We start from the raw sequence: 27,978 nt of genomic DNA, 5'->3' as shown, positions 1-27,978 counted from the left end.
AATGTCTCCTATTGCATCCATTTTTTTTTCAAATGTTAGGATTTCATTTTTAAGTAATATTTCATTGCATATAAATCATGGTATCTTTAGCCAATCACCAGCTGATAGAAAACTAGGTTTGATCCATATTTTATTTATTTATTTTTATTACAAAGTCAGATATACAGAGAGGAGAAACAGAGAGGAAGATCTTCCATCAGATGATTCACTCCCCAAGTGAGCGCAACGGCCCATATGGGATCCCTGCGCGTTCAAAGCGAGGACTTTAGCTGCTAGGCCACGCCGCCAGGCCCCATATTTTATTTTTAAAGAAGATTTATTTATTCATTTACTTGAAAGGCAGAAGTGCGGGGTGGTTGGGGAAGAAGAGAGAGAGAGAGACAGAGAGATCCATCTTTTGGTTCACTCCACAAATGGATGCAATGGTCGGTGCTGACTGGCCTAAACCTGGGAGTCCAGAACTCCACGTGGGTCTCCCATGTGGGTAGCACAGATCCAAGGACGTGGGCCATCGTCCAGTGCTTTCCCAGATGCACTAGCAGGAAGCTGAACTGGAGGTGAATGTACTCTGGTTTCTCTTCAGAGAGTATGAATCTTTCGGCTTTTACCAAAGGAAGTGAAGCGACCAGACTCAAAGCAGCTCTCCTATGGAAGGCCAGCACTGCTACTGCTGGTGTCATCTGGGTACCACAGCAGCCCCTGGATCCGTAGCTTAGCTTTCAGAAATATGGAAGTAGAGGTGATGCTTTCATATGCTGATCTCATTTCCTTTGGATATATTCCCAGAAGTAGGAAAGCTGGGACATTTTTAGCTTTTAGCTTATTTTTTATTTTTAGCTTTATTTTTAGCTTTCTAAGTAATCACCATACTGTTTCCCATCAACTGGGGTACCAGCATATACTGCTATCATTGGGTACTGGGATACCTTTTTCTTCACATCATTGCCCAACCAGTGTCTTTGCTGCTGTGCTTCATGGTTGCATCTATGATAGAGAGAATGGAAATGTAGATTCTGACATGTAATCTCTTACCTTGATTGATTGCTTAAAGTGCCTGATACATTTGTATGTGTAATATCAGAAACATCAGAAATAATTAAGTATAAGAGATGAAAGGATGTGCAGTGTAAGTCTCCCTCCCTTTTCTGACCCTCAAGCCCTCAGCTGGCCCTCCCTGGGCAATCATTGGCATTAACAAGATTTAGAATCAAGAGTATTTCTAAAGTGAGTTGCAACAAATGCATGAATTGTTTCTCTGCATACATAGTGTAGATGTAACCCTAGCCACTTGCCTCTCAGGTCTGACCTCTTTGTTTTCAAAATACATTCCATGCACGCACCTGTGCAAGTCCAAGCACACGTTCTCTTCTCTCCTCTTCAATGCAAATGAAAGCATTTCATGCGCACTCTTCTGAACCTTTCGTATGCAGTCACATTTGATATTCTGCCAGTTGCGTTGAAACGAGTGTTTAAATTTGTCTGAAGCCTCTACTGTGCAGACTGAAGAGTTGCCATGGTGACGGGCGCGTTCACCGACACAGCACGCCTCTCTCTGATGACCGCACTTCCCTGTCGTGTCTGTTGCAGCCACATGTCAGCAAGAGAAGCTCAGAACTGACCAGCTGCCAGGGCTGCCTCACTCACAGGGCTGCCTCACTCACAGCGCGGATCTCAGAGAGATGACTGCTGAGGGATGCTCACAGTTACGCACCGGAGTGACGGTCCCGCACTGCATCTGTAGCATGGGATCTGAGGACTCCCAGTATACACATGAGGCTTTGAAGGCACATCTATGCAGTTTGGTTGTTGGAGAACCACTAGATTTCCACTTACTGATATATACATCTCCTGACTATCACATTGGCATTAAACTACATGTTATTTTTTTAATTGTTAATTTTTATTGGAAAGTCAGATATACAGAGGAGAAGAGACAGTGAAGAAGACCTTCCATCCACTGATTCACTCTCCAAGTGGCCACAATGGCCAGAGCTGAGCTGATTCAAAGCCAGGAGCCAGGAGTGTCTTCTGGGTCTCCCACATGGGTACAGGATCCTAAGGCTCTGGACTGTCCTCAACTGTTTTCCCAGGCCATGAGCAGGGAGCTGAATGGGAAGTGGGGCCACTGGGACATGAACCAGCATCCATACTGCATACTAACACGTACAAGGCAAGGACTTTAGCCACTAGGCTATTGCATACTTGGCCCCTTCATGTTATTTTTTTTAAAGATTTATTTATTTTTTATTTCAAAGTCAGATATACAGAGAGGAGGAGAGACAGAGAGGAAGAGCTTCCATCCGATGATTCACTCCCCAAGTGACCCTAACGGCCGGTGCTGTGCCAATCTGAAGCCAGGAGCCAGGAATCTCCTCCAGGTCTCCAACACGGGTGCAGGGTCCCAAGGCTTTGGGCCATCCTCGAGGCACCCATATGGGATCCCGGCATGTTCAAGGCGAGGACTTTAGCTGCTAGGCCACCACGCCGGGTCCCCCTTCATGTTATTTTAAATTGAGGTTTTCAAAAGTTTGCCATTGACTATTGCTCCTGATTTTAATTACAAGAGTTGTTCTAGAATTTGTCCCTAGAGAACTCTGTAATAGACACACCCGCTCTGGAGGCCTGCAGGAGGCTGGGCCCTGCATGGAGCAGGATAGGAAGCTACATGAGGAAGTACACTAGTGGCATTTGTCTCCAAGCAACCAATAATCTAGTTATCTAACAAGACACAAACAAAGCTAGAATCCACTTTGGATGACTGTTCTTCAGGTCTATATAGCTCAGACAGGAGACATTATAGGTGTAAGAGAATTTCAACAGGTTGGCCCAAGCTCAACTTTTATAGATTAAAACAAAATAAAACTCTTTCTGAATGGCTGAATGAATTGCTCAAAATGTTTAAAGGAAAACACACCAACCTCTTCAAATGATTTTCTGAGATTGAGAATATTAAGGTATGAAGAGTTCTCATATAAAACTTAGGGCCCAAGCATGAGCTAAGTAGGCTCCTCTGGCCACCAGGCAAACTCAGGTCAGGAGAGCCCAAGCAGGGCAAGAGGGAAGGAGGACATGTGGCCTGCTCCACGCCCTTCCCCCAAGCACAGCTGCCTTTCCAGCAGCAGACTCCCTACCTTTCTTAAAACCAGACGTTGAAGGAATTCTGGGTTGGCATATCCTCTGGTCTCCCCTTTCCAGGTAATGAGGAATCCTTGCTGCTACCAAGAGCTAAACCTTGACCCCTTCTCTAAACGCAAGGGGAAACAGAAAGGGTTGTTGCAGTCCCCAAGCTGAAAATCAAAGATTGGAGGAGGGCCCGCAGCGTGGCCTAGCAACTAAAGTCTTCGCTTTGAATGCACCAGGATCCCAAATGGGCGCCGGTTCTAATCCCGGCATCTCCACTTCCCATCCAGCTCCCTGCTTGTGGCCTGGGAAAGCAGTTGAGGACAGCACCCGTGGGAGTGGAGCATCCATTCTTGCACCCATGTGGGAGACCTGGAAGACGTTCTTGGTTCCCAGCTTCGGATAGGAGCAGACTGGCCGTTGCGGCTCACTTGTGGAGTGAATCATCGGATGGAAGATCTTCTTCTCTGTCTCTCCTCCTCTATGTATATCTGACTTTGTAATAAAAATAAATAAATCTTTAAAAAAAAAGTTTGGAGTAGCCTAGCCACCACACCTACATTCTTATCTCGAAATTTACACAGCTTCCTCTGCCTTCAGGCACTCACAGTCAAGGGACAGACACTAGACACATGTTCTCAGCTCACTGCAGGCTGCAGCACTGAAGGAAAGCATGGTGCAAGAACTCTACATCATTGGCGAGGAGGAGTGGAGGACATTCCAGGAAGCCAGGCCAGGAGAAAAACACAGGTCCCAGGCTCACAGCTGTGAGCTTATCCCAGGAAGCAACAGAGAAAGGAGCCTGGCCCAGAGCCTGGGGCACACAGGTGGGGGTGGATTGAGCAGAGCCAGAGGTGGGAGGAGCAATATACAGGGTGTGGAAGAGAAGTAATGGTGTGAAACACAGAAAGGCAACAGGACAGGTTGGAGGCAGAGTGATAAACTACCCAGAATTTTACTGATCCTGACGTTAAGCCTTTCTACTAGCAGTAGAAAGGACAAATCCAAGAGACTGAAGTGATTGGATGTCACTTATGAAAACGGAAGCACAGAGCCTGGCAGGGTGGCCTAGTGGCTAAATCCTCACCTTACAACTTCTGGAATCCCACATGGGCGCCAGTTGGTGTCCCTGCTGCTCCACTTCCCATCCAGCCCCCGGCTGGCCTGGGAGAGCAGTTGAGGACTGCCCAAAGCCTTAGGACCTTGTATTCACATGGGGATCTGGCGGAGGCCTCTGGCTTTGGATCAGCTCAGCTCTGACCATTGTGGCCATTTGGGGAGTGAACCAGCGACTGATCTTTCTTTCCTAATCTTCTTTGTACCTCTACCTCTCCTATAAAAAGAAATACATTTTAAAAAGAAAACAAAATGGAAGTACAAAAGCTCAGATGGGAAGGAAGCTGGGCAAAGCAGTATTGCTTTGCATATGAGAAGAGTCAGAGTTCTGTGTGTTCCTGAGTGGCAGAGAGAAAGACAGACAGACCCAGAGCTACTGCCAATAACTTTTAGGCTTACTCCCTAAATACTTGCAGGGGTTGGACTGGACCAGGCTGAAGCTCAAATCCTAGAACTTAATTCAAGCATCAACCTCTTGAGCCTTCATCTGCTGTTTCCCATGATAGGCATTGGCAGGAAACTGGCATAGGGAGCAAAGCCAGGCCTAGAACCCAGTAGCTCTATTAGGAGATGCAGGCATCTCAGAAAATCAATTAGCAATAACCGCGACTCAGATAAACCTCATTGGCTACGATACTGCCACTGCGCAAAGCTGAGATGCAGGCATCTTAACCAGTGGTTTAACCTGGCCTCATGCCCACCCACATTCCTCTTTTAAGTTACTCAGTTTGTCATTAGGGGCAAAGGTGTAAGAACAACCAAGATCATCTAATTCTCCCCCAGGACAAACTTGGAACTAGGGTTGGAGTGCCGGGTTGGCCTAGGAGCTATTTACATAGGCATCCGACCCACACAGGAGGCTCTCTCTGGAGAAAGATTACACAGAGGCCTTATCAAGAGTCAAAGGGCTGTGCCCGGGATTCTGAGAGCAAGGCAAGCAGACAGAGGAGGAGAGGATGAGAAGCGGCAGCTGTCAGAGCCACCAGCAGATTTGAAACTTGACCTGAGTATTATTACCAGATGAGAAAGAAAAAAAAAAAAAACTATTGCTGATAAAACGCCAAAAGTAATCCTGAGGGGGGAAATAAAACCCTTTAATGTGGTTTAATGGTCCCTGGCAGCTCAGAGAGAACAGTTTTAACAAAGTAGGGGGAGATAGAAAGATGGCAAGGATTAAGGAGATAAAAAATTGGGGGATAAAGCAGTTTTTCGTGGTAGAACATTTGAAGTCTAATAAAAAAACCCGTGAATCTAAAAAATATCCTAGTATTTGTGATTTTGTGACTTGAAGCTTAGTAGCACATCAAACAGACCCAGAATGTACAAACTTTCTTGTCTCCAATCACAGCGTGTCTGTCTATACAGCATGTCTGTCTACACAGCGTGCCTGCCTATGCGGTGTGTGCCTGCATAGTCTCCACTTCGGCTTCTGCCTTCCTCTTGCTCACCTACTTGCTTATTGGTTTGTTATTCTTTCCATGTTTTATATAAAATCTCATGAACTTTCTGGAACAAAGTATACTTAAAACAAATGAATTAACAAATGACTTTTCTTTGCAGAATATCTGTTGATACACATTCCTGGCCAGGCTGAGCTGGCGCCAGGTCAGCGAAGACCCTGATATGTAGGCCTGCTCCAGGGTCCCTCTGACCAGCCATGCAGGACAATGGAGACCCGCTGTTCCGTAATCATTTCTTTGACTGATGAGAAAATTGAGGCTCAGGGAAGTTGCCTAACTTGGTCAAGGTCATATTGCCAATAAATGATAATCATACACAGGGGGTTGGATTCTTCTAACAATTGATATTGACAAGTCGTAATTGATTCCCTCTAGGTCCTGATCAATATTTATTTCTGGGGGAAGCCAGATACATAGTTTTCACATTCAGGAAGAAAACTTCCAAATCAGATAGGCAGAAAATGATTCTGGGATATTAATGAGAAATTTGGAAAGTTGGGAGATTCAAACGGAAATAAGTGGCAATTGCTTATTGCTTCCATCTGCCTTCCTGTGTGGCCTGGGCACAACACCTGGATGTAAATCCAGGCAGATGGAAGGCAAACCCAGGTTTTGGAAGCTCTGAATGCAAAATTAAAAATAGAAAATGATGGGGTCAGCATAATAACATAGTCGGTAAAACTGCTGTTTGCAGTGTTGGCATATGGTATGGGCATCAGTTCGAATCCCAGCTGCTATACTTCCAAACCAGGTCCCTGCTAATGTGCTTGGGAAAGCAGTGGAAGATGTCCCAAAAGCTTGGGGCCTTGCATTTACACAGGAGACCTGGAAAAAAGCCCCTGGCTTTCAACCTGCCAGCCCCATTGTGGCCTTCAGGGGAGTGAACTGGTGGATGTAAGCCACCTTTCTCTTCTCTCTCTCTCTCTCTGTCACTTTACATTTCAAATAAATTAAAAGCTTTTAGAAAATAAAAAATTAAAAGGTCATGGAGAAAGGCGACATCAAGCTTAAATCTCATTAGTTTTGCATTCTTCCCAGAAAAGGTTTTATTTATATTTTCTGGAGCAAATAGCGTTTTTCAAGTAAATTTCTTCTTTCTAACATATTTCTTAAAGTTTACGAAGGAGTTTTATATGTGACAATGAAGTCATTATAAATCAGTAGTAATGGAGGGGTTATTTAGTTACTTACTGGCTTACTTGCTTAGAAATGTCCTAGATTGGAGCTAATGATGTGGCACAGTGGGTTAACCCTCCCCCTGTGGCACTGGCATCCCACATGGATGTCAGATCTGATCTTGGCTGCTCCACTTCTGATCCAGCTCCCTGCTAATAGCCTAGGAAAGCAGTGGAGGGTGGCCTAGTGCTTGGGTCCCTGCATTCATGTGAGAGACCCTAAAGAAGCTCCGGGCTCCTGCAGCCGTCTCCGCCCAGGTCTGACCATTGTGGCCATTTGGGGAATGAACCAGCAACTGAAAGATCTCTTCTCTCTCTCTCTATGCTGTAACTCTGTCTTTCAAATAAAAGTATTTTTTTTAAAAGATTTATTTATTTTCATTACAAAGTCAGATATACAGAGAGGAGGAGAGACAGAGAGGAAGATATTCCATCCGATGATTCACTCCCCAAGTGAGCGCTACGGCCGGTACTGCCCCATCCGAAGCAGGGAACCTGGAACCTCTTCCAGGTCTCCCACACGGGTACAGGAACCCAAAGCACTAGGCCGTCCTCGACTGCTTTCCCAGGCCACAAGCAGGGAGCTGGATGGGAAGTGGAGTTGCTGGGATTAGAACCGGCACCCATATGGAATCCCGGGACGTTCAAGGCGAGGCCTTTAGCTGCTAGGCCACAGCACCGGGCCCGAAATAAAAATAATTTGAAAAATAAAGAAATTCCCTAGATCTTCAAAAGTTGAACAATAAGAGAAGAGAATCATTATCTCTGTTCCTTGAGAGATTGGGACTGCTTCGCTATGGGGAACTGAGTCAGTAATAGTTGCAATATTTGTAAATGTACCAAGAGACCGGGAATTAAAGCAGAGTAGAATCCAGAGTTTGATGGAGGCACCCCATGAAGCTAGCAAAGACTGAGCTGCACAGCTGAACCACTGAGGCTAGTAACCACTGAGGGAAGGACAGAGAACCTCAAACAAGTCCTGCTGGTGGAAGTCCTGCAACACTAGAGTGCGTGCAACAGGCAGCTGGTGTGAAGGCAGAGGGTGGCCCTCGGGGAGCCCTGCTGCTCTCCTCTGGCCGTTCTAGATGCAATCTGACCATACAGAAACGCTCTGGCCTGCCTTGCCTCGTCCGCACTCATCCAACTCTCATGCCAGGGGTCTAGCTGTGCACCCGGGAAAAAGGAAGGCCACACGGAGAGGCCTGCCTGGGCTTCCTTCCTCAGTCTATTACTACCAGGAAATACCTTTTCTGTCCAGTCACATTTCTACCTGCTTGTCCATTCTCCATCAAACCTAACTCTGGGTCTTTGGGTTTTCATTTCTCAAGTCTCTTGTGTCACACTAATAACTGTGCCATGCTTTTCTCTTGTTAACCTGCCTTTTGCTACACAAGTGTCGGGTAGGACCTTTGTTATGGGTAAGGAAAGACAGTCACTTTGTGCTCTTACATTAAACATAATAATATGTACTTTTTACTTATATATTTTATATTTATGTTATATTTATAGTTTAATAATGTGATAATTATATTTATACAATTATTATTTATATAATACTAATAAGTGTTAATTACTTTCAGTTGTGTGAGCTCTAACTGGGAAATATAGAGAGATGGAGTTGGTTATTGGCAGGGACAGAAAATGAAAGTTGTCATAAAGTAGGGCTGAGTCATGTAAATCAAAGCTGTGTGCATGCCTAAGTTGGGACAAGACAGAAACCAGAAACAAGCAGGGACAACCTGTCAGTCGGCAGAGGGGGAGAAGACACAATGGCACAAGGGGAAGACAGAGAAGTCCTGGAGCCCTTGAGACAGTCGAGGAATGGCCCATCTGAAACGCTCATACCACATCTGGTCATTGTCTCCATTTGACAAGGGCCTCATGGCAACTCAAAGGTGTAAGGAAAACGGCTCATAAGACTACACCAGACATGATTCTGAGCTCTTCGTTGATGTTTGTACCCAGCAGTTGCAAAGCAGCAATTAGGTTCAACAAGAGTTTCCAAGCGTATACTGAAGGCTGAGGAGAAGCCCTTTAAGCCATGTAGGGAGGTAAGGAGAAGGTGCCACCAAGGAGGGCTGTCTGCAGAAAGTGATGCCAGCGTTGCATCCTAAACAACGAGTTGGAAAGTGCAGGAAAAGAGTCCAGAGAATTCAGACAGAATGGACACCAGGAGAGGTCTGCAGAGCCAGAAACAGCTTGGTGTACACAGAGAAGTACAAGCCAGGCTGCTGTGTGAGGAGGGCGGCACGTGGTCAGTGGGTATTTGAGAAGCTGGGCAGGACGTTCAAGAATAGTTTACGGAGCGTCCACTTTGAGCCAAGGAGAGTGGGCACAGCAGCCACATCCCTGCCCTGCTGAAGCTATTCAGTGGTGGTGGTGGCAAGGACCTTCAAGCAAATAAACAGTGTAAATAGAAATAGCAACCACACAGTGAAAGAAAGCAGAGAAAGACAATGAGGCCTGCTCAGGAGCGCTGCTTTAGATACTTGGTCAGAATAGGAGATGACATGTTAGCAGAGAATTACACCAAGATAGAGGCTGTGGAGAATTTTTCAAAGCAGATTTAGGCAAGAGATGAACTAGGCCAGAAACAATGCAGTGCTGGTTGAGATGAAGGCAAGGAAGCAGAGTTCTAAAATATGGATGAGATAAACTGGTCTCACCTATGTGTAGATATAGGGTACGACAAACGGCAGCAATGAACAAGACCTAGCTTAGGGAGAAGGGAAGACAGGTGGTCCACTGACCACGACAAAGAGCAAGCAGAAGAGCAGGCTGGGGAGCAAGAATGTGAGTGGTCATTTGGAAGGATGGAGGCCAGAGCACAGGGCCCGGGTTGGGAGTATTCCCGGCGGAGCAGCGGTCTGGCCTGGAGATCTGGATTTGGGTATAAGTGGCACCTTTAGCTGAGATTGCCCCTAGTCAACTGTTGGCCAGTGGCCTAGTGCCAGGCCGTGTGGCAAGTCCTGAGGAAAATTACTTTTTAATGGGGGCAGGGAAAAACATCTCCAAATAAATAAAATGATTGCAAGTGCTGATGACAGGATCTATGCAGAAAAAAGGCCATGAGATAGAAAAATGGAAGTGGGTAGGTGGTAGGGCAGAGAATACTTAGTCAGGAGGTGCCCTCTTTGAGGACATGCTGTTTGAAGCAAAAGCTGAATGTACACAGGACACTGTGTTGCAAAAACTTGCATAAGGACCTTTTGAAGCAAAAGAACTAGGAAGTCTCTTAGTACTGGGATGGGAACAGACTCGGTGTGTCTGAGAGACGATTGAGAAGTTGAAGTAAGCAGAACAGAAAGAGTGAACCGGGTGGACAGACAGGGAGGAGTTGGGTTCGATCCCAGCAGTGTGTACAGAGGAGAACAGAAAGTTGTGGGAGCAATGCCAGAAAACAGCCTGTGGGCAAAGAAAATGTGGCATCAAGGAAGCTGGGCAAGGCTGGACTTCTGAGAAGCAGGTATTACATTGGCCAGCAGCAGTGACTTGGGCTTATGTCCCCAACACAGAACAGCTTCTGTTTGCTGGGGCTTCCCAGCAAAAAAAAAAAAAAAAAAAAAAAAAAGGATGAAAGCATCCTTCAGTCCCGCAGGGCGCACCCGCGTGCTAAGGGCCCAAGAAGGCCATCTGCCCTGCCACCATTCCCTGATTCCTTCTTCCAATGGAATGCCTCTAGTGTCCATCGTAATACACTGTCTGCATTAAATCAGTGTCCTCGGAACTGTTTTAAGATAGCTGACAAAAACATTTCAGCATTACTACAACCACCTAGCAGATGAGAAAACAGCAGGGCACAGAAGCTAAGCAGCTTCTCCAAGAAAACCAGAGCAGAAGCTCTCCTGATTCCAAGCTTGCCTTTATTTGGCATCTACGTAGCTCTGCTTGGGGGGAGCTGTCGTTAGTAGTTTGATGGTCAGACAACTGCAGTGATGGATGGAAAACTTAAACTGCTTCTTCTGATCCTCAGGCACCACACTTCGCTTGGACGTCTGGGATGGATGGAAGGAATTTCTGATGGGTTGCCTCCTGGGACAAAAAATGAAAGTCGAGCGCTATCTATCAAAAGAAGGACCAGTGTTGAAGTATGTTGGAACAGGCAAATGCTACATTCATTTCAGTAATTTAAAAACTCAGTTGTTGGACCACGAGCCTCAAACTCACCATGCAGCTGATGGTGGTCCCATGCTACTTCTCGTTAACATGTCTCCGTCAGACACTACCAGTGAGATTTGATAAAGTAGGACGGAGGGATATAGGTGGGGCTGAGAGCCTTGGGTGATGGACTGCAATTCAGGTTGGTATTCTTGAAAAATCACCTAATGAAGTGGGTGACTTGTGTTTAGTTTGGCTGTCCAACTTTTACCAGTTAAAGGCTGTCATAACAGAGTAAGTACTTTGCCTTTCTCACATTCAGTTATTCTAAAAATAAGAGCACCTACTGATACGCCATGTATCCAGGCTCTTTTCTAAGCTGAAGTTAGTACAAGCATCCACACCTCCTCCAAACATACAGTGTCACGTGACTGACTGTGGCAGGGAAGGACAGGAAGCTTGCAGCAGCAGCAGGGAAAGGCAGGACACTGTTAGGATTTATTGCAACAGCAGCTTCCCTAGTCCCTAAATGTCATTAACTGATTTAATTCAGTGGTATCTTAGAGCAGTGCCCTCTTGTGGATGACTTAATCAGGTTCCAGGGACATTTACATACCCAATGTGAACTTGGGTGAGTTATGTAAACAATCTGCACCTCCAATTCCTCTTCCATAAGATGCAACTGACAGTGTCTATCATATACTCTTTTACAGATCACATGACTTAAGAATCGTAGGGAATTTAAAAGGGCGCTTGATGAAGGGTGCTAGGCGTGGCTGCTGATACCAGTCAGGATAACATGTGCTATGAGAGCACAGGGGAGGGCCCAGCACGATAGTCTAGCAGCTAAAGCCTTGCTTTTGCTAGGGTTCCATTTGGATAAATGTTCATGCCCCAGTGGCCCTGCCTCCCATCCAGCTCCCTGCCTGTGGCCTGGGAAAGCAGTTGAGGACGGCCCAAAGCCTTGGGACCCTGCACCCAATCTGGGAGACCTGGAAGAGGCTCCTGGCTGTGGATCAGTTCAGCTCCAGCAGTTGTGGCAACTTAGGGAGTGAATCATTGGATGGAAGATCTTCCTCTCTATCTCTTCTCTTCTCTTCTCTTCTCTTCTCTTCTCTTCTCTTCTCTTCTCTTCTCTTTTCTCTTCTCTGTTTATCTTCTGTATATCTACCTTTCCAATAAAAATAAATAAATCTTAAAAAAAAGAAGAACACAGGTGATACAGGAATGCACAGTATGGCTAATCAACTAGGCTTATTTCCTGAGAAGGAGCTTTGAGACCTAAAGGACTGATACTTGGGTAGACAGAAAGCAGTAGGGAGAAAGTTACTCCAAAATAGATGGCAGTACATAGACAAAGGCCTGGAGGAAGAACCAGATGGAAAGAACTGAAGGACAAGTGGCAGGTAGAAAGATAAGAGGGCAGCTGGTGCAGGAAGAATGTAAAAGAATTTGATTTTTATCTTTCAGATGTTGAGAAGACACTAGGAGGGGAGAACCAAGATAAGATCTGCCTGTAGGAAAGCGGCTCTTCCTGCACTGTGAAGGACAGCCCAACAGCCTGACAGGGGAGGCAGACAGATGGCAGCCTGGGCAGGCCAATGGCAGCAGCAGTGAGGGGGGCTGACTATGAAGAGGTATATTAGGAAGTCCAATCAACCAGTGTAGGGAGCAAATTAAATAGGAGATGATAAGGGCAAGAAGAAATAGACAAAGATGAGCTCCAGGCCCGCAGTTTGAATAGTGCGAGTCTGTTCATCCAGGAAGAACACACCGTCCCAGGAGCCAAGTGCTGGGGAGAACAGATGTTCAGTGTGTCACACATGAAGCATTTACCGGATCCACTCATGAGACTGTAGATGTGTGAAGGAGAGGTGCCCAGTCACCCAGAGCGCCCAGGGGGCATGTCCGCAGCCTATCCAGGAGGCAGCTCTTCAGCCCAGATGGATGAAAACTGATCAACATCAGAGATGCTGATATGCAGTTAGAAAGTGAAAAAGAAACTGATAGTGAACGAAATGCTAGTGTATTCATTGATAGACAGGAGGGTCCAGAGAGCCAGAGATCTAGGCAGGCATCTTCCCCATAGAGAAGAGTACATGGGAAGCCACAAACATATCATCAGGCGGTGGAGGGCGTACAGTCAGAACCAGGAGAGCCCATTAGGTGAGGTACAATGGGGATGATGTCAGACTGCTCAGTCTCCATGATTACAAAACACTGACACCCTTGCACAAGGGCGCCCCAAACAATACCTATCAAGATTTGGTTCCCTAGTTCTCTCAGCCTTTAGCCATCACCTAACTTAGGCCTTCTGAGCTATGAGAGGTGACCCAGCACAGCAAAGGAGGAAGGGGGCAGAGGGAAGGGGCTGGGAGAGGCTGTGAAGGTACCATGTTTCCACGGGAGCACCTGGGTGCCCCAGTTCCTGCCAATGCAGACCCTGGGGGACACTGCTAATGAATAAGTTGGTCTCCTGCCATCCACAGAGGAGACCAGGAGTGAATTTTTGGCCTCTGGCTTCAACCTCAACTATCACAAACATCTAAGGAGTTAACTAGTAAATGCGAACCCCACCCCTGTCTTTCTCTTTGCTGCCTCTTAAATAGATAACCAACTTCCAGTTATTTAAAAATACATATTTATTTTTAGTACAAAGGCAAATTTACAGAGTGAAGGAGAGAGAGAGAAAGGAGCTTCTGCTGCTTCACTGCCCAAGTGGTCTCAATGGCCGGAGCTGAGCCAATCCAAAGCCAGGGGCCAGGAGCTTCTTCCGGGTCTCCCATGTGGGTGCATGGGAGACTTGTAGTCATCCTCTACTGCTTTCCCAGGCCACAGGCATGGAACTGGGTGGGAAGTGGAGCAGCCGGGACACGAATGGGTTCCTATGTGGGATCCTGGTGCATACAAGGCAAGGATTTAGCCACTGAGCCATTGCGCCTAGCCCAATAACTTTTAAAAACTAATAAACTGCACTGGAGAGTTATTGGAGGGTTTTAAAAAGAGGACATGCACCCTCAAATGTGTGGAATAATAATAATAATCACTGTTATGTGACAAAAACCCATAGTAAAATAAGAGAAGGTAGCAGACAACCCGAGACAGGGCAGCCTTCCTGGGGGAGGGGATTAGAGACAAGGACATGGAGAAGCCAAAAAATAAGGTCTGTTGGAAAAGACAAAGTGCATATACAAGACTTTAACACATCTAAAATGTGCTGCATTGCTTCCAGTATCGTCTCATTTCCTATAAGGCTCGACACTTTTTCCAAACAGTTGATTTTTATAAGAAATACAGTGTCTCAAAGGAAAGCAGTTTGTATTGTTCACTTGCGCATATTAGGACCATGTGCACAAGCAGGACCTTCCTATTCATATTATGAGGTATCTTATCCAAAGACAAGTTTTAGACAAAAGGAAAGAAACGAACATTGTGACTAGAATGTTCAGAACTATTTAGTCCAATCAAGTCTGTTTTTCTGACTTCCTCAACACCATCCTCCACTTGTTCCACTCAGATACCAGAGAAGGGTGGTCCTGTACATCGCCGCCCTCCACGGCTACATGGAACTCACGGAATGGGCCCTGAAGCAAGGCGCGCGGCCCCACGAGGCGGTCGGGGTCCACCCCTACCGAGCTTGGTGCCAGGAAGCCCTTCATGCAGATGTCTCTAAATGCCCCATTCATGCAGCTGCAGAAGCCGGCCAGCTGTTGATTCTGAAGGCTTTTGTCAACTGCAGCGTGCTGTGCCTGGAATGCGCAAATGCGGCGGGCCACACCCCCCTGACCATCGCCTTCAAGCACAGGCACAAAGACTGCGTATTATATCTGCTGAGCAAAATGCGGTCCACGGTTTCCTTTCCGAAAATCTCAGTCCCCATGAAGATTTATATTAAAATCAAACAGTGGGTCCTCAGAGCTCAGAGTCGCAGCCTGCCTAGGAGCCAGCTTTGTGGAACAAGGCTGTTGGGGGCAAAAGTGGGAGACACAGTGATGGTGGATGGTTTCACCGAGCCGAAGATGACCTCCAGGAGCTGGCATCAGGCCGAGAGCAAGGACTCCCGCAGCACCTTGCACAAGCTCCCGCCTCTCCGGGAGCGCGCTCAGAGCAGGAAACCTGTCCGTTCTTGGGCATCCTCGCAGCTGGACACGAAAGGACAACCACTCCAATTTCCTCCACTGATGAATGCTAATCTGTCCTCCGTATTACAACACAGTCAGCAACAAAATCAGAAAAAAGCCACAGCCAGGAAAAAAGAGAAGCTCATTAAAAATGCCTATCTCCCCCAAGTGCCCCTCCCTGCGGTTTCAAGAGCTGGATATTCACACCCATCATTTTACTACGCAACTCCCAGTGCGGACTTCTTGCTAAGGAACTCCTTTGCACCCTTCGCACAGCACAGCGGCAGGACTCCAAGGGAGAACGCCATCTACTGCTTAGCCATGGCCAGGTAACGCCTTCCTTTCATGCCAAGGGGCAGGCACTTGCAGGTGGGTGTGTGTGTTCTTTCTTAAGAGACACAGAAACAGGAAAAGACAGAGCCAGAGAGCAACACTGTTGTTCCACTCTCCAGGTGCCTCGATGGCTGGTACCGGGCCAAGGCAGAAACTAGGACCAGGCAGCGAAGTCCATGGCTGCCAGATGGGTGTCGGGGACCCAACTGTTTGAGCTGCTGTCTCCCAGGGTGCGCATGAGGAGAAATCAGAAGCCAGAATCAGGCATTGGATGTGAAAGTAGACATCTTAACCACTATGTCAAATACCTGCCCAGCCAGGGTAAACAGATTCTAAAAAAAAAAAATTTTTTTTTTTAAATCTGAAGGGTGGAATTAGAGAGAGTGGCTGTGAGAAAGAGAGAGACTTTCTATATATGGGTTCACTCCCCAGATGGTCACAATGGCTGGGGTTGAGCCAGGCTGAAAGACAGGAGTCAGGAGAGGATCCTTCCACGTCTCCCATGCAGGGCCATCTTCTGCTGCCTTCCCAGGTCATTAGCAGGAAGTTGATTCAGAAGTAGAGCACCCAGGACTCAACTGGAACACATGTGGTACGCTAGTATCGAAGGTGGTGGCTTTACCCACCATGGCACAATGGCAAGGGTTACTTAATGAGGGAATTAGGACAGTGAATGAAACCTTGCTCTGCCACAAAAAATAGCACAATTCATTCCAATACATCACTACCCAGCTTCAAGAACCTCACCAGCCTTGTGTATGGGACAAACAGAGCTGAACCTGTCGAGCAATCCAATCAATCTGCTTTGACCTTCAAACTTTTAGGAAAATACAGAACACTGGGAAGAATTGTTAATACAATCAGCAATTCTGTGAGTGGATAAAGCTACCACCTGCGACACTGGCATCCCACATGGGCACAAGTTTGCATTAATTGTTGCACTTTTTTAAAGGCTTATTAATTAATTTATTTATTGGAAAAGCAGAACTACATATAGACAGATTTTATGCCTGCTGATTCACTCCCCAAGTGGCCACAATGGCCGGAGCTGAACCGATCCAAAGCCAGGAGCCTGGAGCTTCTTCCGGGTCTCCCTCATGGGTGCAGGGTCCCAAGGCTTTGGGCCATTCTCGACTCTTTTCCCAGGCCATAAGCAGGGAGCTGGATGGGAATGAAATTGGAGCAGCCAGGACAAAAACTGGCACCCATACAGGCTCCTGGCACGTGCAAGGCAAGGATTTTAGCCACTAGATTATCACACTTTTGATCCAGTCCCTGTTAATGTCCTGGGAAAAGCAGCAACATGACCCAAGTGTCTGGGCCCCTGCCATCCATGTGGGAGACCTGGATGAAGTTCCTGGCTCTAAGGTTCAGCCTGGCCCAGCCCTGGCTATTTAGCCATCTGTGAAGTAAGCCAAAAGATGGAAGATACAGTTCTCTCTCTCTCTGTCTCACACACACACAGTATTTAGAATAAACAAATACATATATATGTATTTTTTTAAGTGTGCCAATTATCAAGGCCCATGGCTACTCATTAAAGGCAGAATGGGAATTTGAGCAACAGCATAGCATGCTAATCCTCTACCTGCAGCACCATCATCCCGTATGGGTGCCAGTTTGTGTCTCAGCTGCTCCATTTCCAATCCATCTCCCTGCTTATGGATTGCGAGGGCATCAGAAGATGGCCCAAATCCTTGAGCGCCTCCACCCACCTGGGAGACCCGGAAGAAACTCCTGGCTCCTACTTTTGGATCAGCTCAGCTCAAGCCATGTGGCGATTTTTGGAGTGAATCAGCAGATGTCTCTACTGCTCTCTCTCTGTAACTCTGACTTTCAACTTAAAAATATAACTAAATCTAAGGTGGGGGCAGGGAGTGAAGAGAAAGAAGAGGGAACCTGGAAATACGAGGAGACAGCAAATGTGCCATTGAAAAAAGGTGGTGAAAACATGCTATTTTATGTATATTATGTTATATGTTGTGTATAAACTAAAACTGAATTGACAATGAGGTGATCACAGAAGATGGTTAAGAAATTGCAATTGTTTTTAACATATTGGTTACTCAATACTATAACTATTAGCTACACAACGAAGTTAATTGTTGCTGAGGGTATGTTGGAGCCTTTAATTGATCAGGTTGATAATCTGATGGTTCTGCCCTTGGACCGGACAGGGTCTCCCCAGGAAGCTGAGGAACTAGACTGGACTATAAGATGTTGGACTCTATGTTTAGTTTATGCTTGCAAAGAGGGACTCTCAACTGTACTTGATCAGTGGATATGCAACGAGGTGGAATATTCCACATGGGGGGAGGGCGGGGGGGAGGGGTGGGGTGATTCCCAGTTCCAACGAAACTGTATCACATTATACAATGTAATCAATGAATTAAAAAAAAAAAAAAAAAAGAAAGAAAACAGGTGGCGGGCCGGCAGAGTGGCCTAGCAGCTAAAGTCCTGGCCTTGAGCGCACCAGGATCCCATATGGGCGCCGGTGCTAATCCCAGCAGCTCCACTTCCCATCCAGCTCCCTGCTTGTGGCCTGGGAAAGCAGTCGAGGACGGCCCAAAGCCTTGGGATCCTGCACCCGCGTGGGAGACCTGGAGGAAGTTCCTGGCTCCTGGCTTCAGTCTGGCGCAGCATCGGCCGTAGCGCTCACTTGGGGAATGAATCATCGGATGGAAGATCCTCCTCTCTGTCTCTCCTCCTCTCTGTATATCTGACTTTGTAGTAAAAATAGATAAATCTTTTTTTTTAAATAAATAAATCTTAAACAAAAATGAAAACAGGAGGTAAGGAAAGTGGAAGGAAAGATAGGAGTAAGTTGAGAACTGATTGAATTCATAAAGACATTAATTGGCTTACTAAGCAAGACATGCAGGTGTGGGATTTCAGGGGAAGACAGGGTGCTGGAATTGGCAAAAATATTTGAAGTGAGTGAAAAAGACAATCCATTAACAGACTTAAAAAGATAAGCAACACATCAGAAATAGACCTTTCAGGCACATTCATTTCATCAGGTAAATTTTAGTCATGAAATCTCACTGAAAACACAACCTTCTGACCAGATCTCAGGTACCACTCATCACTTGTGAGGTATTATTGGATGCCGATGTTATAGGAGAAGCACACAGTTACTGCTGACATCTTCCTTAGTGAATAACAGCAGAAGCAAAGAAGTAGCAGCTAAACTGCTTCGTTTGCCTGTTGGAATTTTGGAATTACTTTAATCTCAGCTAGGCTACCGCCACCTAGTGGTGACAGTGTTTTGGACAGTGTGGCAAAATTCAAAATTTAACAGAATGAGACCGATAGTAGTTAAGAAACTGCCTAACAACTTCAATCTTTGTAATTTGTGAGCTACCTGTGATTAAAATAAATTTTTTAAATTTATTTTTATTTTCATTGGAAAGGAACACTTACAGAGAGAGAAGGAGATACAGAGGAGAAAGATCTTCCAACTGCTGGTTGACTCCCCAAGAGGCTGCAATAGCTAGAGCTGAGCCAATCTGAAGCCAGGGGCCAGGAACTTCCTCCGGGTCTCCAATATGGGTGCAGGGTCCCAAGGCTTTGGGCCCATCCTCGACTGCTTCCCAGGCCACAAGCAGGGAGCTGGATGGAAGTGGAGCAGCCACGACACAAACTAGAACCCCTACGAGATCCTGGCACATGCAAGATGAAGACTTTGGTCACTAGGTTACCACACAGGACCCATGACTAGAATTTATGAAAAGACATATAAAACTCTTGGAAATTATTAAATTAAAAATTATACATACAGACTACCTTAAAATGAAGCCATAAATCTAATAATGAAAAGATTGATGCATTATATCAACAGAAACAAAATTGAAATGAGTTCATTTTTTCAGACATTCAGTGCTTACTTATGGCTTCACTGAAGTGGCAGGCACAATGGAAAATGTGTGCAAGTGTTTACGTGTTTCAGGTGAGCACGCAAGTGGTTGCGGATGAGAACGTATGCCAATGTTGTGTGACGTAGGACACTTCCTCAGGGAGGAACTGCGTCATGAAATACATAGCAAAGTGCAGTGGGAACGCTGAGCACACGGATGACCTTGAAGTTTTACACTTGTGTACACCACCAAATCGCTAACCACATCAAACAGTTTCCAACATTCCAACTAGCTCTCCTGCCCGAGCAATCAAGAATCCCCTTAGATACAACCACATTTTGATCCCTGTCACCAAAGGCACATGTAGCCTGTTCTTGAACCCCATCCAAAGGACATCGTATGGCATCTTCTCCTTTATGTCTGCCCTGGCACTAGATATATTTCCCCTGACGGTTCACTTTCTCTTTGTGTGTGCTAGTTAACTCTATGCAGCATTTTGTGTTGTGTATCACACGCTTTTTAACTTGTTCTCCTACTGATGCCAGTTTCTTTCTAATTTGGAAGCTATTCTGAAAAAAAAAACTACAGTTATTCTTATATGTGAGCTTGGAGGGCATATGCATATATTTCCCTTGACTGTATGCCTAGGAATGAATTAATTGCTGGATTATCAGCTAAGTTTATCCTTAGCTTCATAAACATTTCCAAACAGTTTTCCAAAGAGGTTGTACTAGCATGCTTTTTTATATTTCATGTGGATTGGAGTTAATCAAGGGGAGTCGGTTTCAAGGTCAAGAAGGAAACTGTATCAAAGAAAGTAGTTAAGGCAGGGTGGAGCTTCGGTGTAGTGGTAAGTCATCTCAGGGGATGTCTCTGTCCTGTACCCGAGGACCTGGCTTAAATTCTAGCTCCTCCACTTCCAATTTCGCTCCTGAGATTGCATATCTTGGGAAGCAGCAGCTCATGACTCAAGCACTTGTATTCCTGCCATAAGCATGGCAGAGCTACATGGAATTCTGTGTTTCTGACTTCCATCTGGCCCAGCCCTGGTTGCTGAGGGTGCTGGGGGAGTGAATCAGCACACAGAGAATAATGAAGGGGGACTAGTAGAAGAGATGGCCAGTTTGATTGCGGACAGAGAGGAAGATCTTCTGTCCGATGATTCACTCCCCAAGTGACCACAACGGTCGGCCCTGTGCAGATCCAAAGCCAGGAGCCCATTCCAGGTCTCCCACACCGGCACAGGGTCCCAAAGCCTTGGGCCGTCCTCGACTGCTTTCCCAGGCCACAAGCAGGGAGCTGGATGGGAAGTGGAGCTGTCGGGATTAGAACCGGCGCCCACATGGGATCCCGGGGCTTTCAAGGCGAGGACTTTAGCCGCTAGGCCACGGTGCAGAGCCCTCCCCCAAATCTTTATTCACATCCTCTGCTTTGCTCCTTTATTTTCACTCCTTTTGCCTGCACCTGCTCCAGGATCTATTCCACCTTCCTTTGTACAGCCTCAGGCTCCTGCATACTCTTCAGTCTGGTCCATCTCTACCTAAAACAGCCAACCACGCCAGGCAGTCGGGGGGCCAAGTGCTCATCTTTCAATGAGTCCAGCTCTGTATCAAAAAGACACAGACACAAGGAACAGACAGATGCTATTTTGGTTCCTCCATGCACAAACATCCTGATTGTATCAAACCCAGAAGAGGAGGAAAAACTTCATGGACTCCTTCACGATGTTGGTCCTTAGAATTTGGTCAGGGTGGGGGAGAAATCGCATCTTGTTCTTGGTGTTAGAGGAAGCGTGGCATCTTCCCAACCAGGGCCTGGGATACCTCAGCTAGCATGGGGAAAAGAGCTTGTTGTACCACATGTCACTAGGGCACTCCAGACTCATGAAAATATACCTGCTAGAACTGACTCAGGGAGGGCATTGCGGCCGCTAGCCCTGACTGATGCGCACTCTGGGTTGGAGAGCCCACATCAGCAGCGAGAGGTGACCGGGAGTCCAGCAGGTCACACAGAGTTTCATTCCTCAGCCAAGAAGATGGCGTGGGCTTTTCACAGACCAGAGTGTGTCACTAAGACACACTAGAGGACCGTCTTACTTACTGCTTATCACTCAACTCCAGAAAGATTCATGTGACCTGGAAGTCCAGTTTAGTGCACAAATGTGTGAATGAGTCCAGAAGGTTTTGAACTTGAGTGGACTCAGTGCAAGTGGTAATTTAAATTCCCAATGCCCTCCGTTAGAGCTGTTGGTTTCTTTCTTTGTAAAGGGTCATGTCCTACGTGTTTTGTTCACATGTTATATCTTCAGCATGTAGGATACTAAGTGTTCAGTCAATGGCTTTGGAATAAATACATAAAACTCAGGTTTCAATGCCAAGAAGAGAATGAATATAAATTTGAGGCTACAAGGAGTCAGAACACACATCAGAAGGGGAGAAAGCGCAATTTTAAATTCAATTGTCTGGAATAAGAGGAGAAACTAAATAAAAGCGCCTTCGTGATCTCCTTAAAACTTAACAGGTGATTTTATGGGACGCTTGAATGTATTCACCCAATTTTGATAGCTCAGGGAAGCCTGGTCATTGAAGCCAAGGAGTTAACACAAAACAAAAATTGGATCAGGCAAACATGGACCCAGGAAAAATGTCGGAAACACTGCTGTACTTTTATAGTAAGTTGCTCTTAGTACTTGCAGGTTGAGCACAAACCCTTTAAGAATGGACTTGTTGGTCCTTGCCTTGAACACGCCAGGATCCCATGTGGGCACTGGTTCTAATCCCGGCAGCTCCACTTCCCATTCAGCTCTCTGCTTGTGGCCTGGGAAAGCAGTCGAGGATGGCCCACCACCTTGGTTTCCTGCACTCATGTGGGAGACCCGGAAGAGGCTCCTGGCTCTTGGGCTCAGATCAGCTTGCCTCCGGCTGTTGAGGTCACTTGGGGAATGAACCAGTGGATGGAGGTTCTCTCTCTATCTCCTTCTCTCTGTAAATCTGCATTTCTAGGAAAAATAAATAAAACTTTTTAAAAAATGGACTTGCTAGACTAAAGGGTAATGATGACCAGAAGCGTCCAGCTAAAGATGGCAACATGGTCAAAGGCACTGAAAGAATTTATTCTATAAAGTGAGCCAATTTGCAAGGCAGAGTTTCTTGGAAATCTAGAAATTAGCTGGAGACATGCCTGGCAAAGTAGAGCGTATCTACATGAAGCAGCATCTTGTATGCGCATGTGCAGAGTTTGTACTCTTTTATCTGCAGTTGGAAAGCTCCCACAAGTTACCCTGTATAGGAGAAAACACGTATGTAGCTTGTAAAGACATATACAATGGGAATGTGTGGAAGTCTCACTCTGAAGGCATAGAAAGAGTACAATATATTTGGGAAATCATTATAAGACAATCAAGAGACAACAAAAACCTTGAACAGAACAGTAATAGGGAGAAGGGAAGAGGCCAAAGATGAGAGATGTTTTTAGGAAATAACCTGCAAAACTGTATCATTCATTGAGTGTACAAACAGAAAAAGACGAAACTGGGTTCCTTCTTGCATTTAGGCATGGAGATGATGAGAAAAGGCAAGTCAGTGCGTTAGAACAAGGATACTGGGGCCCGGCAGAGTGGCCTAGCGGCTAAAGGCCTCGCCCTGAATGCACCGAGATCCCATGTGGGTGCTAGTTCTAATCCCGGTAGCTCCACTTCCCATCCAGCTCCCTGCTTATGGCCTGGGAAAGCAGTCGAGGACGGCCCAAAGCCTTGGGACCCTGCACCCGCGTGGGAGACCTGGAAGACGTTCCTGACTCCTGGCTTCAGTTTGGCGCAGCATTGGCCATAGTGCTCACTTGGGGAGTGAATCATCGGACGGAAGATCTTCCTCTCTATCTCTCCTCCTCTCTGTATATCTGACTTTGTAATAAAAATAAATAAATCTTAAAAAAAAAAGAACAAGGATACTGAAGGGGGACATGTTCACCAAGAAGCTAAAAAGATAGGTAAAATTGCGGGAACAACATCAATGAGATAAATAATTTTTTGACAACTAGAGATATGCAAGTTTTAGGAACGGTCAGATTTAGGAGTCATGGAGATGGACATTAGAAAAATGAGAAAATAAGACCTCCCGGGATTAGGGTACAAAAAAGAGCAGAGGATCAAAAAGATATAAAATCTGTTACAAATCTCATTTGCATGCAACAAGGTAAATAATAATAATAAAATTTAAAAGTGTTCATTAATTTTTTTAAAGATTTATTTATTTTTATTACAAAGCCAGATACACAGAGAGGAGGAGAGACAGAGAGGAAGATCTTCCATCCGATGTTTCACTCCACAAGTGTCTGCTACGGCCGGTGCTGCACCGATCCAAAGCCAGGAACCAGGAACCTCTTCCAGGTCTCCCACACGGGTGCAGGGTCCCAAGGCATTGGCCCGTCCTTGACTGCTTTCCCAGGCCACAAGCAGGGAGCTAAATGGGAAGTGGAGCTGCAGGGATTAGAACCAGTGACCATATGGGATCCTGGCGCGTTCAAGGCAAGGATTCTAGCTGCTAGGCCACGCCGCCAGACCCAAAAGTCTTTATTAATTTATAACCATATTTTACACACGTACATACACACTATATGTTCCATAAAATATCAACTTCCATTGCATTTCAGTTAAAGACCATTAGAATACCTAATTTTTTTTCAGTTAAAAATCACAATGTGTGCTTATATAGAAGGAAGGGAAGGGAGGAATTTTCAGGGAATATATGATGCTGAGGACTAGGGAAGAGAGGTTAGAAAAAGGTGCATCCCATGGAGTTCCACACGACACTGAGGCTTTGTCTACTTCTAAGTTGACTTCTAAATATGTAGTACTGCCTAAGGGGGGAAGAGAATCCTACCGTCTCACAGGGAGTTGATTTTAGAAAGTTTGCCATTTCCATTTCCCACCTTACCACGTCATACAATGAACCAGCAACAACTCCAGAATCAGCCCAAGAGTCCGCTTCAGCCTCCTAGAGAGAAAAGATTGGACCTTCTTACAGATTATGTCTTATTTTCTTGCAGTGCCTTTAAAGAGAAACGGTGGCTTCAGCAGTTAGGAATAGCAAGAGTCTTGGCCAGGAAGAGCATCTCCAACCTAACTCCCCAAGGAGGCCTGACAGCACGTGAGAATCCTGCAGGAACACTGCTTTGAAAAGGCACAGCAACCTCAACGAGGCCCAACAGAATGTCCAGTACTGGTGTCCACACTTATAAAGCAGTCAACTCTCAAGAATGCCAACAGCTTTAACATTACATGATATTCAACGAGCTGTTCAGTACTTAACATCATGTTTTCTTAGACTCTACTACTCTAAGTCAGAATTCGGGGCTGTGTGTGTGTGTGTTGTTGTTGTTGACAGGATGCTGAGAACAGTAGTTGCTGAAGGTGTACAGTTACCGAGAGGAACGGAAACAAGGATGGGACTGGGAACTGGCCGTATTTGAGGGGCAGGGAGACATCAAGGGAGAAAGGGAGAGCTCTTACCCACTGGTTCACTTCCCAGATGCTGACAACATCTGGGGCTGAGGCCAATGCTAGGAGCCAGGAGTCCCACGAGGATGGCAGGGCTCAATCGCATCAAGTGTCACCGACGTGTCCCTGGATATGCCTCACTAGGAAGTTGGGATCTGTTGTGACATGCAAGGTCTTGACTAGCATCTTAAACACTAGATCCAATAGCTAGTCCTGCACTAGGAAATTTCCTTCTGTTTGCTTTTGTCAGTTTAATTTTTTCTGACATTTGAAGCTATCTGAATGTAGAACATAAAAAATAAAAAACAATTTTAAATATTATACAGAGGAACCCCTTAGGAAAGTTACAAATTCTATCCAGCACCAGTTCTGCACTCAGAGTTTTTGCACTGCTAAAAATTTACTTAGCATTAATATTTTTTGTTTTTTGAGAGATTTATTTATTTTTATTGGAAATTCAGATATACAGAAAGAAGGAGAGACAGAGACGAAGATCTTCCATCCAATGATTCATTCCCCAAGTGGCTGCAATGGCCAGGGCTGAGCCGATCCAAAGCCAGCAGCCTGGAGTCTCTTCCAGGTCTCCCATGTGGGTGCAGGGTTCCAAGGCTTTGGATCGTCCTCGACTGCTTTGCCAGGCCACAAGCAGGGAGCTGGGTGGGAAGTGGAGCTATCGGGATTAGAACTGGCGCCCATATGGTGAGAACTTTAGCCACTAGGCTACCATGCTGGGCCCACTTAATATTTCTAAAAAAATTTTATTTATTTCCTTTCAAAGTCAGATTTTACAGAGAGAAGGAGACAAAGATAGACAATAGGATCTTCCCTCTTCTAGCCCACTCCCCCAATGGCAGCCACAGCTAGTGGTGGGTGAGGTCGAAGCCAGGAGCAGGAGCTTCCTCTAGGTCTATCATTAAGGTCACAAGGTCCCAAACACTTGCCCCATTCTCCACTTCTGTTCCCATCCCATAAGCAGGGAGCTGGGTAGAAAGTGGAGCAGCCATGACACGAACTAACGCCCATATGGGATCCTGGCACTTGCAAAGTGAAGATTAGCCAGCTGAGCCATTGTGCCAGACTCAGCCATCCCTTTTTCTAACGGAATAATATTCTATCATATAAATTTATCATAATTTACATATTTAACTATATTTAGATTGCCTTTAGCTTTAATGTAAGCTCTTCTGAACATTATTGCAAAAGTCTTTTTCTAGACATACATTATCATTTTCTTTGGATAAATATCTAATAGGGAAATTGTTGGAAAACAATGAACCTTTAATAATACTATAAGAAACTGACTAAGCATGCTCCAACATGGTTTAAGAATTCCACGTTTCCCTAGCCATGTACAGAGTCAAGGATTCTTCATATGCTTGCCAACATTTGGTATTGAATTTGAAATGGCATCAATGTAGTTGTAATTTATGGCTCTCTGAAGACTTGATGTTAAATCCTTCCAAATGCTTATTGGCTATTTGTATGCCTTTTTTTTATGACATATCAACGTTTTAGTCAATTAAGAAAACCGGGTTATTTCTTAATTATCAATTTATTGGAGATTTTTATGAGCTTGTGATACAAGTTCTTCAGCAGATGCATTTATGATGAATATTTTCCCTAGTTTGCAGCTTGTTTTTTATTTTATTTATGTATTTGGTTGTTTGAAAGGCAGAAAAGAGAAAGATATCTTCCATCCACTAGTTAACTCCCCAGATAGACGCAGCAGCCAGGGCTGGGCCAGGTTGAAGCCAGGAGTCCGGAACTCCATGTGGGTCTCCCATATGGGATGCCAACATCACAGGTCAGCTTCAATCACTGCGCCGCAATATTGCCCATTTTTCCATTTTTAAAACTTTCTTTTACAAATTGCTTACATAGTTGAGAGGAATGCATGCCCACGTTGGTTTCCAATTAGGATGGGGAGGGTTGAGATATGGAGAAAGGTGGGTGAAACAAATGTTTCAATTTTTTTTTTCCTCTTGTGTCTGTAAGGGGGGGAGAAGGGAAGTTGCCACTCCTTGCTGTCAAATCAGCACCCAAGGATGGGGGACAGTCATTTGCTGATCCTTAGAGACCCCGATGGAAAGAGTGTTTCCACGCTGTTTCTTGAGTGGTTTTGATAATTCTGAGACATCACTGACTTCATTGCACCAGGGTTGAGAAAATCTTTGCATGGTCTCTTGGCTGACCAAGTCCACCTTAGTGCACCCACAAATCGAAGGAATATATTGCAAAGCTTGACTAATAGAGTTGTCCAACCTGTTTTGCTTTCCATCCTCTGACAAGGGAGCTGACATCCTCTGCTGGCCTAGATGAGCTGGCTGTCATGTTCCCTGTGTGCATCTGGGTATGCTGTGCTCTGCACAGGCATCAGTAGCAAAGGAGGCCCAGTCCTGACATATGTACTCCAAGGTCAGGATGCATATATTCTGATTCTCCCTGTGGCCTGGGTTTCAGTCCAGCCATCTAGCTGGGAAGTCTTGCAAGAAATCTCACCTCAGACTTGACTCGTATGTGCCAGTCAGTGTAGAGTCAGGTGGATGCAGCTGCCTAATCAGTTGCACCTCAACCCTATCTCTCACATGAACTGAGGTGTGCTGTGGCTTAGCTCAGGCCCAGCCCACCACAGGCCTGGTCCCCATATACACCAGTAGGTGCTGTGGCCTACTTGGGGTGAAACCCAGTAACTCCAACCAGGCTCACCCCCAATCCTGATTTTTGTGTTCTGGCATGTGCTGTCCTGCATCCCATCTGGCTGTTGTGCACACCCATGGGTGCTGTGGCTAAGCTCAGCCCAATTCTCTCTTACATCCAGCCCACACATAGACCAATGGAAGCCGCTGCTTTGACCGACCTGGCCTGCCCCTAACCCCAGTTCTCCTGCTCACTAGTGGGAACTGCAGCCCAGCAGGGGTGTGCCCACACTTCCCTTATCAGGCCTATTCTCAGGATCTTGCACCTGCCAGGGCACAGTGAAATTCAGCTTGACATGACTCACACCCAGTCCCACTTGTCAGCCTAACCCAGCTGACCCACAACCATTTTAGCTCTTATGCATGCCAGCAGGTGCAGCAGCTGAGTCCAGCCTGGCCCATCCCCAGGCCAGCCTAACCCGTCTCAGCAATCACACTCACCAGTGTAAGCAGCAGGATAGCAAGGGAGTCCCTGCAGTTCCCTTACTGTCTACTCTTGTGTGTG

General features: G+C 45.9%; 1 protein-coding gene and 1 pseudogene across 3 annotated transcripts in view; one reads left to right on the top strand and one right to left on the bottom strand.

Annotated features, from left to right (window-relative positions):
* Positions 1-24,481, top strand: part of ANKUB1 (ankyrin repeat and ubiquitin domain containing 1) — a 37,543-nt gene extending 13,062 nt beyond the window's left edge. For all 3 annotated transcript variants that reach the window (XM_058661425.1, XM_036494852.2, XM_058661426.1), the window contains 3 exons: positions 10,845-10,959; positions 14,487-15,419; positions 24,327-24,481. In XM_058661425.1, the coding sequence (XP_058517408.1) occupies positions 10,845-10,959; positions 14,487-15,419; positions 24,327-24,456 (1,178 nt within the window). In that variant the 3' untranslated portion in view covers positions 24,457-24,481. The remainder of the gene's footprint in view (positions 1-10,844; positions 10,960-14,486; positions 15,420-24,326) is intronic.
* Positions 4,825-4,890, bottom strand: LOC118758916 (U4 spliceosomal RNA; annotated as a pseudogene).
* Positions 24,482-27,978: the final 3,497 nt, after the last annotated feature.

Source organism: Ochotona princeps, chromosome 3 (assembly GCF_030435755.1).
Source record: "Ochotona princeps isolate mOchPri1 chromosome 3, mOchPri1.hap1, whole genome shotgun sequence".
NCBI lineage: Eukaryota > Metazoa > Chordata > Mammalia > Lagomorpha > Ochotonidae > Ochotona > Ochotona princeps.
This window is presented reverse-complemented; position numbering and strand designations above follow the sequence as displayed.